Consider the following 16,654-nt stretch of genomic DNA (forward strand, 5'->3'; position numbering starts at 1 on the left):
TAAAGGGGACAGGTTAATCAAACTGAGGAATTAGAGTAAAAGCATTTCAGAGAAGAGGCAGTCGTGTTTAGTAGCACTGAAGTGAAAGAAGCCGTGTGGAAAAGAATGGGAGAGACAACTGTTGCTGGAGGAGGAATAAGACTCATTAGAATGATAAGTAAAAATGATTCAGAAAAGTTCAAAAGGCTCTGAATATTGAGTGTTTTAATCACATTGTTTATACTTCATAAAATCCCCATGTTTCCTGGAAAATATTAATACTTCTTTTTTCTTCACATCTTATTTTGATTCAAATGGAGGAAGGGGGAATACTGCTCTGTCCATGAACAGGAGTTTGAATTTAACTGACCCTGCTGCCTCTTCTCAGCTTAAATGATGATGTTCAACTGGCACAATTTAAAACAAATAAACAATCACCATATAAAATCAATCCACATTCAGTTAATATAATTTGCCAAAGGCATGTAAAAGATGATGCAACTAGATAAGGAAATCAGATTTTGTTTTAAAAAAGGAAAGGCAACGATTGGGCAACAAATGAAAAGGTGATGAGCACATCTTGAAGATAAGGGACATGATTGATGTCAACGTCCTATCAAGACTGCAGAAAGAGTTTGAAATCCCACTCAACACAAAATATACCCCACTTTCTGGAATATATTTTGATGTTATGTCTGTAGGCTTTGAGAGAGGAAACTATTTTTCTTTAAAAGGCTGTGTGGTAGAAAAGATACTGCCCTGTTTTCATGTTAGAGAAAAGGTTCTATTATTTCCATCTTATATTGTTCACATATAAAAGGTTTTGCCACAGGTTGTCTTTTTAACAGCTCCACTTTTTCTTTCTTCCCGCTCTTCCCTGAAACCTTTAGCTTATTTTCTATATATTGGGATAAAGAAAAAGCATAGATGGGGTGGAAAGGTACTATACATTAGAGTCTTGTTTGCAATAAAAAAGGACAATAATGAGGAAAAAAGAGGACATAATAAGTGGAGGGAATGGGATGAGGGAGGGACAGTATATGAAAGAGAGAATTTTGTATTCTGCTTCCTTCCTGAGTAATAATGATGATGGTGATGATGAGGATGATATTACAATACCAGGTGATGCACAAATTGAAGAGCAATAGCTATAAAAAAATGAAAAAAATACCGTGATTTGCAAATTGAAGTTGAGCGATTGTGGAGGAAGAAATCAATGGTTGTAACAATAGTAATAGGAGTCCTTAGAGTAATACGCAAAGGACTGCCTAGATGCATGGAAATTTTGAACTTATTAGACCTGAATATCCTGACTTTGCAAAAACAAACAAAACAAAAAAACACCTACTTGGAATTGCCTATATACTCAGACGCTACCTAAATAGCCCTTAGGTCCTTGGTTAGAAATTGAACTGTTAAGTTTTTACCAGTCCCAGACTGTGAATTGAAATTATTATTATTATTATTATTATTATTATTATTATTATTATTATTATTATTATTATTATTATTATTAGCAGCAGCAGCAGCAGTATTTATTTTATTTATTTATTTATTTTATTGAATTTGTATACCGCCCTATTCCCGTAGGACTCAGGGCGGTTTACAGGGCAGTTAAAACCATGAAATTCAAAAATTAAAATCAATTAAAACATTTAAATTAAATTCAAGCCCCAAGAGTAAATCTAAAACCCAGTTAAATTAACAACCCCACAGTCTGGACCAAACAGATCAAAGAGCCAAGTTTTCAGGTCCCGGCGAAATGAGCGAAGGTTGGGGGCAGTCCTAAGTTCCGTGGGTAGTTGGTTCCATAGGGCAGGTGCACCCACAGAGAACGCCCTTCCCCAAGGAATAACCCGCCAGCATTCATTAACTGGCAGTACCCTGAGAAGGCCCTCCCTGTGGGGGCGCACAGGACGATGGGAAGATGATGCCGGCAGCAGGTGTTCCCTTAGATAGTCCGGACCCAAGCCATTTAGGGCTTTATAGGTCATTACCAGCACCTTGAATCTCACCCAGAGGGCGACCGGAAGCCAATGTAGCTCCCGGAGAAGAGGTGTTACACGGGAGTATCGGGAAGCTCCCATCAAAACTCGTGCGGCTGAATTCTGCACCAGTTGAAGCCTTCGGATGGTCCTCAAGGGTAGCCCCATGTAGAGGGCATTGCAGTAGTCTAACCGGGAGGTCACGAGCGCATGAGTGACTGTACGTAGAGCATCTCAGTCCAGATAGGGACGCAACTGGCGCACCAGGCGAATCTGGGCAAAAGCCCCCCTGGTCACGGCTCCTATATGATCTTCAAAACTGAGCCGTGAATCCAGGAGGATGCCCAAGTTGCGAGCCCTAGTAGTAGTAGTAGTAGTAGTAGTAGTACATGCACTCTATACCAGCCATTGGCATTTTACAGCTTGGAGGCCACATCCAGCCCATGAGCAGTCCCAATCTGGCGTGTGGCATTGGGGGCAGAGCATCAGCAACATCAACAATGAGGTGGTGGGGGCAGAGAGCAGGTGAGGCTGGGGTGGTGGTGCAATGGGGGAAGGGTGGCAGCAGCAGCCTTGGGGCAGGGAGGTCTGTAGTGGGATGGTGAGGTTGGTCCTACGCAACAGTCCCAGTTTGTCATGTGGCCCCTTGGGAAAATTAATTGCCCACCCCTCCTCTACACACACATACATATTGACAAATAGAGAATCTGAATGTACTACCAGAAAAAGAGCCTATTTTAATTTATAGTAAGTAGGGCCACCATATCTGTAAAAATCCAGATGGCCACTAGATGTCATGGTTTTACAACCAGATCTGAAAGCCCCATGAAAATAGGTGGAAAGAATGGAGATTAAATTAACACCTTTGCTCTTTGCTATTTATTTTTTTAAAATCTTGTTAGGATTGATTAACATATATGCATAGAAGGACTAAAGAGCTTGAATTAGTTAACTGTTTACTTGGATTACCCAGAGGGTCTGCCCCTTTGTAATGAATGTGGTGAGAAGGTGAAGAAAAAGGTAGGAATATGCATAGGGCCATTGATAAGACTTTATTCTCATAATTGCTACATCATATAACTCTTGGAAGTGCTAAAAAGCTGCATATTAGATTTCCTTACTGAGAACCAGGTTTACTGAATTCAGACTATTTACTATATAGGGGTGACAAGAAATAGAGTTGAAGACAAACTTTAAATGAAAAGCTACTATGCAGTATAACCCTTTTGCTAACACTACTAGACAATTCTCTCAGATGCTGCAATTCTCGATTTTACCTGGAAGTAAGCTTCATTGAAGTCAGTGGGATATTTTTTTCAAAAAAAATGAATGACATTCCTTCTGTGGGAAGTTGATCAACCACAAGTTTATTTCTTCTGGCCAATAAAACACTTGCATCAGGAAGTATTATACCTTTCTTAAATTGGATAAATTATTGTTACAGAGGGTGGTTCACCACTGAACCTAGGGACCAGATGAGCCCATTAAATTGCTGTATACCTAGTGGGTGAATTTGAGAAACTTACTTATTCATTTATTTAACCATGGTTTATTGAATTAGCTCAGTAGATCTACATAGTTCACACAACAAATAGAACTATAGACCACTAACCTATATGTGTATGTTACCAGAAGACACAAACTAGTCAGATAACATTCTTTATCAGTACATTGTACTCATTCATTCTTTCTTATGTAGGATGTAAGGAGCTAATATTTTCGAAAGCAACTTACTTTATAGAGTGCAACTAATATCTGGTTTCTTGGTATCTGAGCTACTAGATTCACAATAGATTTTGGGGGCGGGGTTGTCTTCGAGTCAGACTTAGATAAGTCTCTAGGTTTTTTTGCAACTTTTTCAGAAGTGGTTTTCCATGGCCTTTTTATTCCTGATTTGGTCCACGGTCGCCCAGTTGACTTTCTGCATACGGTGGGAATACTTAACCGTATCCTGGTTTCTAGCCTGGTCCTTTAATCACTACAGCAAATTGGCTCTCTATAGTTTAGTATAGATCCATTCATTATTAAAAATCTATTCGTTTTTATTGTCCCAATTACCTACCTACCTAACTATATAGGAAAATTTGTATTTTAAAAATTCTTTATTAGGTCAAACCCTTTTTATGCAAATAGATGATTTCTTCCTGGTTTTTTGTTTGTTTCTCCTCTTTCTCTTTCAATCAGGTGGTTTCTGTAGAGCCATAAGTGTCTGAAGAAATTTTTCTGGAAGCAGGTTGAGTTGCATAGTAGAAAGTCATTGTGCTTTGCATGTGAAACACTGGTTGTTGCATTGCCGTGCATTTCCCTTGGTCGTCTTTTGTGAATTAGTGTCATTTCCCGAGACAAAAACACACAACATTATTGATTTTAGTAGATTACAATCTTTATACCTTTTTTAAAAGAATACATAAGAAAATACTGATTTCTGAGCAGCTGCATGCCATATTGCCTATGAATCAAGGTTTGCCGTGGTGGCACTGTGGTTAGAATGCAGTAGTGCAGGCTACTTCTGCTGACCTCTGGCTGCCAGCAGTTCGGCAGTTCAGTTCTCACTGGCTAAAGGTTGACTCAAGCCTTCCATCCTTTCAAGGTTGGCAAAATGAGGACCCAGATTGTTAGGGGCAGTAGGGTGACTCTGTAAACTGCTTAGAGAGGGCTATAAAGCACTGTGAAGCGGTATATAAGTCTAATGCTATTGGTATTTGCTCAAATACAGAGAAAGGCATAGATAGTAAGCACAAGGAAAATATGCTGCTTTCATGAATATTGTACGTACCCACGCCACTAGTCCCTTTGGTCCTTAATTGCTTTGCTGCCAGAATCATCTCCCCACTATATTCACTTAAAACATATACATATATACCACATATACTCAAAAACCTGAGGATAATTATCTGGGTTGTCACATTTAACAGGATTGCAAATTCAGAATGCAATTACTTTATTTTTTGTTTGTGCCTTTGTCCACCATGAGGACATTCCTCACAGTGAACACGTTCCTCCACCATGAGTGTTTTGAAGTTTGTTGCTGGGTCTTTCTTCCCCAGAATCATCTTTCATTAGGATACAAATAATTTTGTGGCATTAATTCTGTTTTTGCTTGCTCTATATTTTGCTGACTATGGCATTAAGACTTCTAATAATTTTTAAAGGGTTTATCTACAGCAGGGGTGTCAAACTCGCAAGGTCACGTGATGTATCGCTACGTATCGTGACTTTTTTCCATTATTGACAATGGTATGGGCACGGTTTTGCCATGACGCATCTGGCCCGCGGGCCGGCAGTTTGATAGCCCTCATCTACAGGATGCAGCCATTGTTTCCATCCCATATAGGAAGCTGTCAGCTGCCACTTTATGCTTGCTGAGTCCTGTGTCTCCTTGAGACATTCCCTCAAGGTCACCCAGCTGGAAGAAGGAGAGGGGGAAGCACACCAAACTACACTTGAACTGACCATTATGCTGGAACCTGATTGGTTACCCTGGGGTGGCAATGGCAGACATTTAAGGGAGGGAAAAGTAGAACATAGGGAATTTGATGCGCAATTTTCAGATCTGGCTTTGCACTACTGCTATACACTTGATCTCTAATAAATTATACCTTTCTCAACAAATGGAGCCAAGGATCATTTTTATTTAGAGTTGTGGCAGGTCCGATAAGAGCCCAAATTTGTCCATAACCATAGTATATTCTAACTTCTCTCATATAAGTTGGAATTTAGAAGATAAATGCTGCGGGGGGAGGTGTTGGTAAATGCTCATACCTATTTTGTGCATCTTAAAATGTCCCTATTTTCCTTATATAGGAAATATTCTAATAGTTGTTTTAGTCTTTATTACATTTCTTTTGAGATCTGTACTCCTTTTTGCATCATATAGTCTATCTAAGCATTCGGGTTTTCTTCAGTAATAAGTATAATTTGTATACAAAAGCAGATTTGTATTCGCATTCCCAACTATCACACTTCCAATATCACCACAGCAATTCTTATATGGTTATCTATAAATGTAATTAAAGAATGAATGGCACAAAGTACATCCTTGTGTTACTCCTTGCTCAACCTTGAACTTTTCACTAACCATTCCATTTGTTCTTGCTCATAGTCTACTAATATTACACTGATTACGTTTAGCAACCAACCTTCAACTACGTACTCATGCATAACATTCCACAATTTAATAAACAATTTATAATACGTATAATAGGCATAAGTACAATAAACATAATTTATCATGCATTCTCTCTAAATCAACAAAGAAATAATCATTTTTTTTACATTTGTGTACTTCTTAATGAATTGCTGAAGAGCAAAATTCTGGGTTGCTAGCCCCTTCACTACAGCTCCCAAATTTTGCTCATGGTTATTCTTCATTTCCCCCCCCCCCCATTAAAATTATTTTTCTTAAAAGTTCACACTGGGCAAAAATATTTTGTTGTGGAATAATGGCTAGAAATTAGCTCGTTAGTGCAATAATATGACAGAACTGAAAAAATGTAAAAATGCAATACTTTCAGAAAATGTTTTATTTTTCATATCGCATCACTGGTAAATAATTTCCCTTGTTTCTCCATTAGATGTACCTTGAAGCTTTTTGGAACTCAAAAGACAGTAACACAAATATTTTGATTAACTATATATCAAATTTGTATCATAATAGATAATGTATACAACTCCATTTGTATACAAAAGAAAATAATAAAATGCCCACCAAATACTATGAGAAGAATGAGTAGGTAACTAAAAACGAATAGGAGTTTCCTAACTCATTCATTTCATTTCCAACTATAATATTGGATTCTTGATGGTGAGTGGAAATCTCCTTGTTTGTTGCTGTTGTTGAGGCTCAGCTACAATAATTGTCAGTTCCAGTGTTTGTTTATACAATCCCATTATCCTTTCTAGAGGGGCTTCTGATGGTGGCTTGTTGTCTGCATGATCCTTATTGGATAGGGCTTTTAAAGTGTTATTCTGCTATGACTTCTGGTCAAACCTTTAAAAAAATTGCTTGATTAGGCTTCATTTTCGTTTTAAAAAGCAGTTTCAAGTCAGGTGGGAGATGTTTACTTTATTAAATTCATTGTTTCTGCTTCTATGTACGTATTATATATTGGTTAACAACACAGAGAGGATGGAATGACAGATAGGTTTGGGCATCCAGCAACCAAAAGCCAGGAAGGAAAAACACAGTCGTCATGATGAAGGCTCATTAGGTAAAACCAGTAGTAGTTGGGAGAATAAATCCGCCACCTGTTTATCAGCTTTATATCTTATAGAGGGTATTTTGCCCAGTGAACAACCGGTTCTCTATGTGGATACTGCTTCCAGAAGTCCATTCTGGGCCTGGGCAACAAAAAATTAGCTACTGGTTCTGCCGAAGTGGTGCGAACTGGCTTAATTCCACTTTTTGCCCCTTCTATAGATAAAATTGGTACAGATAAAGGTTACATAAAATGTTTGCAAATCGCTTCTGAAGCTGTCACAGTTTATTGTTTGCCACAAGATATTGTGTTGACTACTATTTTTGATGGAGATTAGATAAATGTATGGACTATAGGACTATGAGCGATTTTCTGGGTACCCTAAATCCTGCTAGAACTACCAGGTTTACATTAATGGCATATTTCAGGAAGCTGATAGAAACTCTTGAATTTTAGGGATGGAGGAATTTTTGGTGGATACAGCTGTTACTCACTGAAATGTGGAGACAGCTTAATTGCTCCTAAGCATTTTCTTCCCACCAAATAGAATTCTTAAAATCCCAATTTATGCCCAGGCTAAAGGCCATGAAGGCCATGGGTTTAGGTTTAACATATATTTTTTCTTCTCAATCTATTTGCATCATATGTTCTAATTCTTCTTTTACTATTTAACACTATATATTTCTTTTTCTCTTTTTACATTTATCTTTTATAAAGTTTGCTAACTACAGTAAATTGTCTTTTAGGTTTTCCTTAGGAGATGCTCGCAGGCCCTTACATGAATCAGCAATATTGGTTGAAGACATTGTCCACACTCAACTGATTAATTTGGTAAGGTTTTTGTTGCTGCTGTTGTTGTGGAGGTTGAACAAATGAAAACAGAAGATCAACATTTTTAGTGAAATATCTGTATCTGATAAAGTGAGACCAGTGTAATGATATATAGCCCATTTTATGAATATTACTAACCAGTTAGGATAGGTAATCTCCATTTGCTGCATTTCAGAACACAGAAGTAAAGCTTTGCCTTGTTGTATCAAGAAGTCTATACAACAATTGAGGGGAAAAAACCCTGAACCCAATATATATCTTCTTTCAGTGTTCTGAGGGAATTAAAGTACCGGTACCTAGAAAATGATGAGTGGATATATTTTTATTTAATAAAAAATTAAATTATGTCATGTTTGCATGCTCCAAATTTGAACATTGAAGACACACAGTAGAAAGCATTTTTAAGTATGGCCACCATTATGGTTTGGTATGAAATCTGTATTTAGCCTTAGATAATATTTTAAGTACTATAAAAAGTATTTGAAAAGTATTTTGCAACATTTGAGCAACATGAGTTGTAATTGTGTGTTGCTCCTAGATTTGTTTAAAATGACCTATGTACTAAATTCATTATCGGAAATTAACTGTCAGATAACATGTGGCAAATACTACTTAACTAATTTTAGAAAGTTATTTGCCAGTGTCACTTCTTGCCAGTAGGGCATCATAAAAAGTCCTTGTTTTATGTGATTGTTTTAAAAAATAATTTTCTAAAATAATTTTCTAATATTTGGTTAGGAATTGGATCTTCAGTCTTAACACACACTTGTCTTAGTCCAATAGTACGGAGGTCTGGAGGCACAGAAATTGAATAAAAAGTCATATTTTTATTTGACAGAATATGAGAGCATTAGGAATTGGAGTGGTGTGGTGGCCTAGAGGTGAAGATGCTCACATCCCACTTGGAAGGTTGAGAGTTCAATCCTAGGCCGTGGCTGTTTCTCTATCAGGGCTTAAAGAGAAAATATAAAAAAGCTGCATACATTTCAAATATCTTTAAATGTTCCTTTTAATGGAACATTAGTACAGAGGGGAAAATATTATTTCCTAGTTATCTCCTATCTTACAAGGCATGGTCAAAATAGAATATCAATTCTCTTTAATACCAAATATGTTTTATTGTTTAGTTGTATTATGAACCACACACATATTTTATTAAATTATAACTTTACATGTTTTACTTTCTCTTTGTTCCTTGATTTATCACTGTTTAGATATGAGTGAGCACTTGATACTTGCAAATGCATTTTTTTCTGCATTGCTGCAAAAGATTAGTCAACAAGATAATTTAGAAGTGCTGATACTGCTTTTTCCTGAAGATAACAGTTTACAATTTATAGCAGCTAACTAAAAAACCTCATTCCTTTCCATCTCCAAAATCAACAATTTCAGATTGTTTGATAAGCTAAATCTTTGGTAGATAGATATTGCCTCTGATTCCAGACTGCATGAGGAAACTTTGTAGATTGGATACTCCCATCTCTGCGTCGCAAATATGAGCTCCAAAGAACTGAGAGATCTTCTGAAACAGACAATTGCTTAGTTTTCTAATAAAATAAATCTAAAAAAAATTTAAAAAATTCTGGGTTTTATTTTTGAGACAGCTATTCTTACTTTCTTGTTGCAAGTTTATTATAGATCAGGATTTGCACTTCGTAGCGACAGCTGTAGAAAACATTGGCTTTGCTCTTCTTTTGTCCAGTTAAGATAGGGAAGAGTCCTGGCAATTTGTTTGGATACAAGCAAAATCAGTCTTATATGCATGCTTTTTGTGTTTAAAACAACCTTTGACCTTTTCCCTCAAATTTAGGTTTAGGTTTAGGTTTATTCGATTTCTATACCGCCCTTCTCCCGAGGGACTCAGGGCGGTTAACAGGGCATATATAAATAAATAACAGTACAAAAATTAAAAAGAGATTAAACCAATGCCCAATTAAAATACGATAACAATAAAATAATAAAAAACCCGTTAAAAAGACCCTCCCCATCAGGCCAGAGCAGCTAGTTCAAAGAAGTGGGTCTTCAGCCCGCGGCGGAAGGAGCGGAGGTCCGGTGCCATCCGGAGCTCAACCGGCAGTTGGTTCCATAGTGCTGGAGCACCCATAGAGAAGGCCCTCCCCCTGGGGGCCACCAGTCGACATTCCCTGACCGGAGGCACCCTGAGGAGACCCTCTCTGTGGGCACGCACAGGGCGGAGGGGAGTTGACGCCGGCAGCAGGTGGTCCTCGAGGTATCCCGGACCCATGCCATGTAAGGACTTGAAGATCATAACCAAAACCTTGAACCTCACCCGGAAGACAACTGGTAACCAATGCAGCTCGCGGAGCAAAGGTGTAACATGGGAGTACCGGGAAACTCCCCAAGACAACTCTCGCGGCTGCATTCTGTACCAGTTGGAGCCTCCGAGTGGTCTTCAAGGGAAGCCCCATTTAATTGTGAGTTTTAAGGGATTATGACCCTGAGTTTGAAAACTGCATATCAGATCATATCCATCCATCCATCATCCATCCATCCATCCATCTATCCATCCATAAGGACTACTACTCCCTGATGCTATGATAAAGTTGCATCCAAATTCTCATCAAAGAACTGAAATTTGCTGAGTCTGAGAATGACTTAATGGGATAAAATAGGTGTATTATGCCTTGCAGAAATTGCATTTGTTTTGCTCTTTGTTTTGCTGGTAAATACAAACAATTATCTGGGGGTGAATTGGGGGGGGTGTTATGGGATGCCAAGTACTCATTCTGATCTGTGCAGGAGAACAGAAATACTACAGAAGAATAAAACCATAATAAAAATAAAATTTAGAAGTTGCAGATTATTTTAAAATTCAATCACAGGTTTCTTGGATTTTCATAGCCCAAGCAGCAAGAGAGAGAACAGTCTTTCATTTCTTGAATCTAAAGGTCGTAACTGAATACTTAAAATTCAAAGTGTTACCTATTTTTATGTATTGCTTTAAATTTATGTTTTATCCTACAAAATAAAAATGACAATTTTTAAAAATTCCGCTAAGTTGTGGCTAAATTATGAAAGCAGCTACAAGAGAAGGTGTGTATGTGAATAAGTGATGATGACTGTGAAATAAAAAGTTAGATACTAATGCTGATTTAGTAGCAATTCCACATAAAACAACTATTTTTAAAAACTTGCCAATTTTAGTCTAAGCTAAAATTCTGCCAGACTGCAATCCTTGGGCTAAGAAATCAGTTATATTTAAAGTAACATCAATGTTTCTATTTTTTCAATAAATGATAATTCCATATGGACCGTTTTGCATATGCCCGTACCAGTCCTGTGTCAGTCCAAATAAATTAATCTGATCAGTAGCAATTACACTTTCCAAATTGCCAACTGTAATACTCAAATCCTATGCCAGTTATTAAGGAAACTTTATAGAGTTACAGTTGGAATGGTCAACTGCCATCTGAATATATCTTTGACAAGTATTGATGGAATAAATTAATGCCTAATATTATAAGGTATTTTGATATATTTTAACAACCACTTCAGTGGCATTTAATAGAGAGAAATCATTGCGGCTTCTAATACTTATCTGATTTCAAGTGAACCTGATGGTTTGGGAATCAGTTTTCTAAGGAAGGTTGGCTTGTTAACAGTATTATGCAGTTACAAGTAAATGTGGTTACAGCTGGTTCTGGTTTTTTAGCTTATCCACCTGATTGGAAGCAACAGGTTTTCCCCCCCCTCATTTCTTACACTGACACCTAGTGTTCACTCTTTCTGTGCATTCTAATACTTATCCCAATTGTTTACTCATCTACTTAGAAGTAAACCAATGCAAACAGATATTTGGAATTGTAATCCATTTCATGCTATTAATGAGTTGCTGACAAGACAATACCTTCCTTAAAACATTTCTATCACAAATAATCAGAATGATTTGCTGCTCTACATTGCATTCCTGTTAGCAATTAGTATAGAGTTTTTATGCAGATATAAAAAATGGGGGCTCAGAAGTAAGTCAAATGGTATAATCGGAGTTCCTGGAGGTTAGGCAAGAAGAAGTAAACACAATTACTATCTATCAATGTGTAATTTTATTAAGAATTTTGTTCATAATATAAATTTTAATGCAAACTAAACTTACAGAAAGAAAAGAAAACAGAAGTAAAAAGTGCAAAGAAATAGAAAAAGAGAAGAAAGAGAAAATAAATATATAAAGAAGTCACTTCAGACATTCATCTCAACAAGTATAAAAAATTTAGTGATCTTCACTCTCTTTAAAGTTAGTTAGAAAAAGGAAACATTTCCTGTTCTGCAGAGGTTTGCTATGGTTAGATGCCTTGGGATTTTAGAGTTAGTTTTCCTTCACCTATACCAGGGGTAGGCAACCTTGGCTCTTTTATGACTCGTGGATTTCAACTCCCAGAATTCTTGAGCCAGCCATTATACCATGCTGGCTCAGGAATTCTGGGAGTTGAAGTCCACGAGTCATAAAAGAGCCAAGGTTACCTATCCCTGACCTATACCATTCGAGCTGGAGGTTGAAATCTTCTTCATTTCTTCTTTGTCCCATTACATCAAGCTCTTCAAGGTTTTAACGTCTCTTTTATAAATCCAATAGGAAAAAGTTATCCAGGTCATTTTCCAGGTTTGTCATTTATATTTCCTTTCTAAATTTTTAAAGCTCAGCTAGGTTGTTTGTTTTTTTAGATCCAATGAAATTTCCTTCTATAATTCATTCTTTGCCATGTCACTTGTAAGTCTACATTCAATACTATCTCTAACTTGTTAGATATTTTTTTTCTAAATCTGACATTTCTTCAGTATCATCTTTTGGACATAGGGAAACTCAAGGTGGAAAAAGCTGTGTGGATTGAAAAATCCTGAAATAGTTTAAGTTGAGGGATGCAACTGAAAGCATAAAGTACAGTAGAATGTTTCTTTTCAAATGAATTTTTGTTAAAAAATGGAATATTTAGTTTTAACTATTGTATTTTACTCACAAAGTAGAAAGTATTTGTACTTGTACAAAGGAAAAGAGAAAGTAGGTATGACATGGGTTTTGTGAAACTTAGATTTGCCTTTTAGTGGGAAGTCTGAAGTATAGGCATGAAACCAACAGACAATGCCCAGTGATTCTCATCTCTGGAATGGAGTGCAGAGCAGTGACTTTCCTGAAATTTTGGCAGATTGTATAAATAAAAGTATTCTCGAGGAAATTCTGAGCAAATTCTTCTTTAGGATCTATTTGTAACTATCTGTAACTAACCAGGATTTGATTTATTTATTTGCAGTTGTATCCACTTCTATCCTTCTGACTCAGAAGGAGAGAACAAATCCTGCCAGCTTCCTAACAATCTTCTTTTTTTAAAAAAAATACATTAACTCTACATATAGGAAATCATCAGGACACGTATAAGGAAGACTGGATATTTATTTTCTAAGAATAGATACTAGCAACTATATAGATATATATAGATAGATAGATAGATATTTGTACAAGAACACACAGGTTTAAATCATCCCTGAAAAAAGAAAGTTTATGAACTCAGATAACACTTTATGGACTCTTTTTTTTTTAAAAAAATAATAATACAAATTTTATTATTTAAAATATTTAAAAACTTTGGACATGGTGTAATCGGTCTAACATACCTTCTTGTCTTAAATCATTTTTAATGTTATATACATTTTATATAAATATCATTTATATACAATTATACAATATTCAATCTTATCATCCACCTTATTCTAAAATTATTTAAGTTCAACATCTTGTATATTAAGTCCTTCCTTTCTGTTCCCACCATAGGTAAAACTTGTTCCAAATTTTATAATACTCTGACTGATCTTTATTTTTTATTTCCAAAGTTAACTTGTCCATTTCTGCACAAGCCCATATTTTGTTTATCACCTCACTCTCGTCAGGTGTTTCACTATCTTTCCATTTCTGGGCGAATGCCATTCTCACTGCTGTGATGATATCTATTATTAAATATAACTCTTCTTTGCTATGTTTCTCTTTTGTTATGCCAAGCAGGAAAAATTCTGGTCTACATTCTACTTTCCATCCTAATATTTCCTCTAGCCATTTCCGTATCTTTTGCCAGTACTTTTGCGATTTATTACAAGTCCACCATACATGAAAATAGGTGCCTAATTCTTGGGAACATTTCCAGCAGTTGGGGGATATTTTTTTATACATTTTAGCTAGCCGTGTTGGAGGGAGATGCCACCAGTAAAACATCTTATAAAGATTTTCTTTGTAAGCTGTGGCCAGCGTTATGTTTTTATTTCTATCCAAAAGTATTTGCCATACATCAAGATCAATACCACGTCCAACATTCTTAGCCCATATCAACATCGTTTCTTTGACTTTTTCTTCAATCATTTTATACCCCAATAACAATTTTATACAATTTTCTTATTTGTTTCTCATCTGTCCCCAATAAGATTTAATCCAATGCAGTTTCTTGAATATTTATCCCCCACTCTTTCTTATCTTTCCCATATTGTGTTTATATCTGTAAGTAAGCCCACCATTCCAATTTTATCCCTTGTTGCTCTAGTTCCTGTCTCGATTTCAATTCTCTCACATCATTCATAATATCTTTATACATAGTGCTATTCTCCAAATTGAACAAATTTGGGTAAACTATCGCCTCCAGGGTGGACAACCAGACTGGTACTTCAATACAATTTTGTTTTCTAATTTTATTCCAAATTTTAAGTAGCGCTTGTCTAATTCAATGGCTTTGGAAATGTTGATATAGCCCTTGTTTATCATTCCATAGGAATGCGTGCCAGCCTAATTGCAAATCATGGCCTTCTAAAATTAATAGCCTTTTATTCCCTAAGATTATCCACTCTCTAATCCAGGTTAATGCCGCTGCATGATAATATGTTTCCCAGTCTGGTAGTCCAAACGCCACATTTTCTTTCGCATCGTGCAAGAGTTTCATTTTAATCCTCGGTTTTTTCCCTTGCAATATAAAATTTAGTGTCAGTTTGTTCAGGTTCCTGAAATTTTTTTGATCTAGTTGTATAGGAATATTTTGGAACAGAAATAGAATTTTAGGTAGTACATTCATTTTTATGACAGCAATTCTCCCTAGCAATGAAAGGCTCAAGTTTCCCCATCTTTCCAACTATAGTTGCTGGTACAGAAATGCACCCTGGGTCACCATGTCATTTAAGAGTCCATAAAGTGTTCTCTGAGTTCATGAACTTTCTTTTTTCAGGGATGATTTAATCCTGTGTGTTCTTGTACAAATAATCTTATTCATTGCCTACTATGACCACCATCTAATTAAAAACCTAGCTTAGTTCTTATCTAGTTTATAGGCTGTGATATAGAAACATAGGCACTTTCCTAGTACGCATTGGTTGTGGACTTGTTTGATTAAATGAGGTCTTAGTTTAAGAAACGAGACAGCTTTTTTTCTTGCTGTAAGTGCCTATGCCTTTTGCAATACTGTGGCTTTGGGGCAGACTGTTCCCATATTAGTAGCCATTCTTCCCCTTCCCTCTCCATCAAGTTCAGATGAATCATTCAATTTCTAAACATATCCAGTCTAGTGCGTTGGTCCTCAATTGAAGAGAAATGGAAAACAAAACTTTTATGCAGTTTATCCCTACTTCTTTTGCCTGGGCTGATATGCACAGGGAAAGAATCACAAGAATCTGCAAATAGCCCAGATTAACCTGGATTATAAAGTAACATTCTTGGACTTTGTACATTGTTTAAGATTTATTTTCCTCTCTTTCTACTCCTACTCTAGCTTTTATAGTATCATGCATTCATGGTTAAAAATACTGGGGAAAGCACATTTTCTAATGATTTCATAGCCAATGTAGGAATGATGGCAAAAAAAAAAAAAAAGTTTGGATGTTTCTTTATTTTAATGAACATACCCTCCAGGAAATATCACATGAAGATGGTGGGAATATTCTCAGTAGTTTTAGTGACTCTGTACTAGAGTCATGCTGGCAGAAGTGTGCCAGGTCACTACTAAGGTCAAAAGGGAGAGGTGAAACTAAGAATAATGCACAACACAGGTAGGGGTCAGATGGGGTCTGCTTCTGTGAGGGAAGCCTATATGAGAGACTGCCAGCCCAATCATGAAAAATACAGGGGCAGAACATACGTTATGGACCCTGTGAGTTAAAGATTTTTGATTGGCAGGGACCCAGGAAGAGGGCCTTCTCTGCCATTGCAAAGTAGTAAGACCAACAGGACCAATTTTTTCTTTTGACTCTCAATAGGGAAAAAATGACAAACTCTTAAATAATTTCATTTGGTCAAACCCTAACTTATTTTAGAAAAAAAAATCAAGCTTGATAAGCTAAGATGCATTGCAGCAAAAGTGCTAAAAACCTAATAGTTCTGTTAAAGAATGAAAAGTATTATTAGCAAGCTAATATTTGCTATTGTAGACTATAAATCTTGATGTGAAACTTCTTTGGTCTACCTGTGAGGAACTCTTCCAGGTTTTATCAAGCAGAGGGACCAAGGGAAGCATAGTAGAAGTTAACATCAAGGTCTATGCCAAGGTGCTTATTTCACAGTATATTCTTTATGATATTGAGCATGATGTTCAGTAAGAGCATCCCATCTGGATACTATTACCTGTAGGATGTGCAGCTTGTATATATCTTTTAGAGGTTAGTTTCTAATGTTAAACAAAGGGA

General features: G+C 36.5%; 1 protein-coding gene across 2 annotated transcripts in view; it reads left to right on the forward strand.

The window, feature by feature from the left end:
• The window catches only part of SUPT3H (SPT3 homolog, SAGA and STAGA complex component), a 280,002-nt gene that overhangs the window by 137,665 nt on the left and 125,683 nt on the right, over positions 1-16,654 (forward strand). For both annotated transcript variants that reach the window (XM_081322942.1, XM_081322943.1), the window contains exon 3: positions 7,909-7,993. In XM_081322942.1, coding sequence (XP_081179068.1) covers positions 7,909-7,993 — 85 coding nt within the window. The remainder of the gene's footprint in view (positions 1-7,908; positions 7,994-16,654) is intronic.

Source organism: Vipera berus (genome assembly GCF_964194415.1).
Source record: "Vipera berus genome assembly, chromosome: 1".
Lineage (NCBI taxonomy): Eukaryota > Metazoa > Chordata > Lepidosauria > Squamata > Viperidae > Vipera > Vipera berus.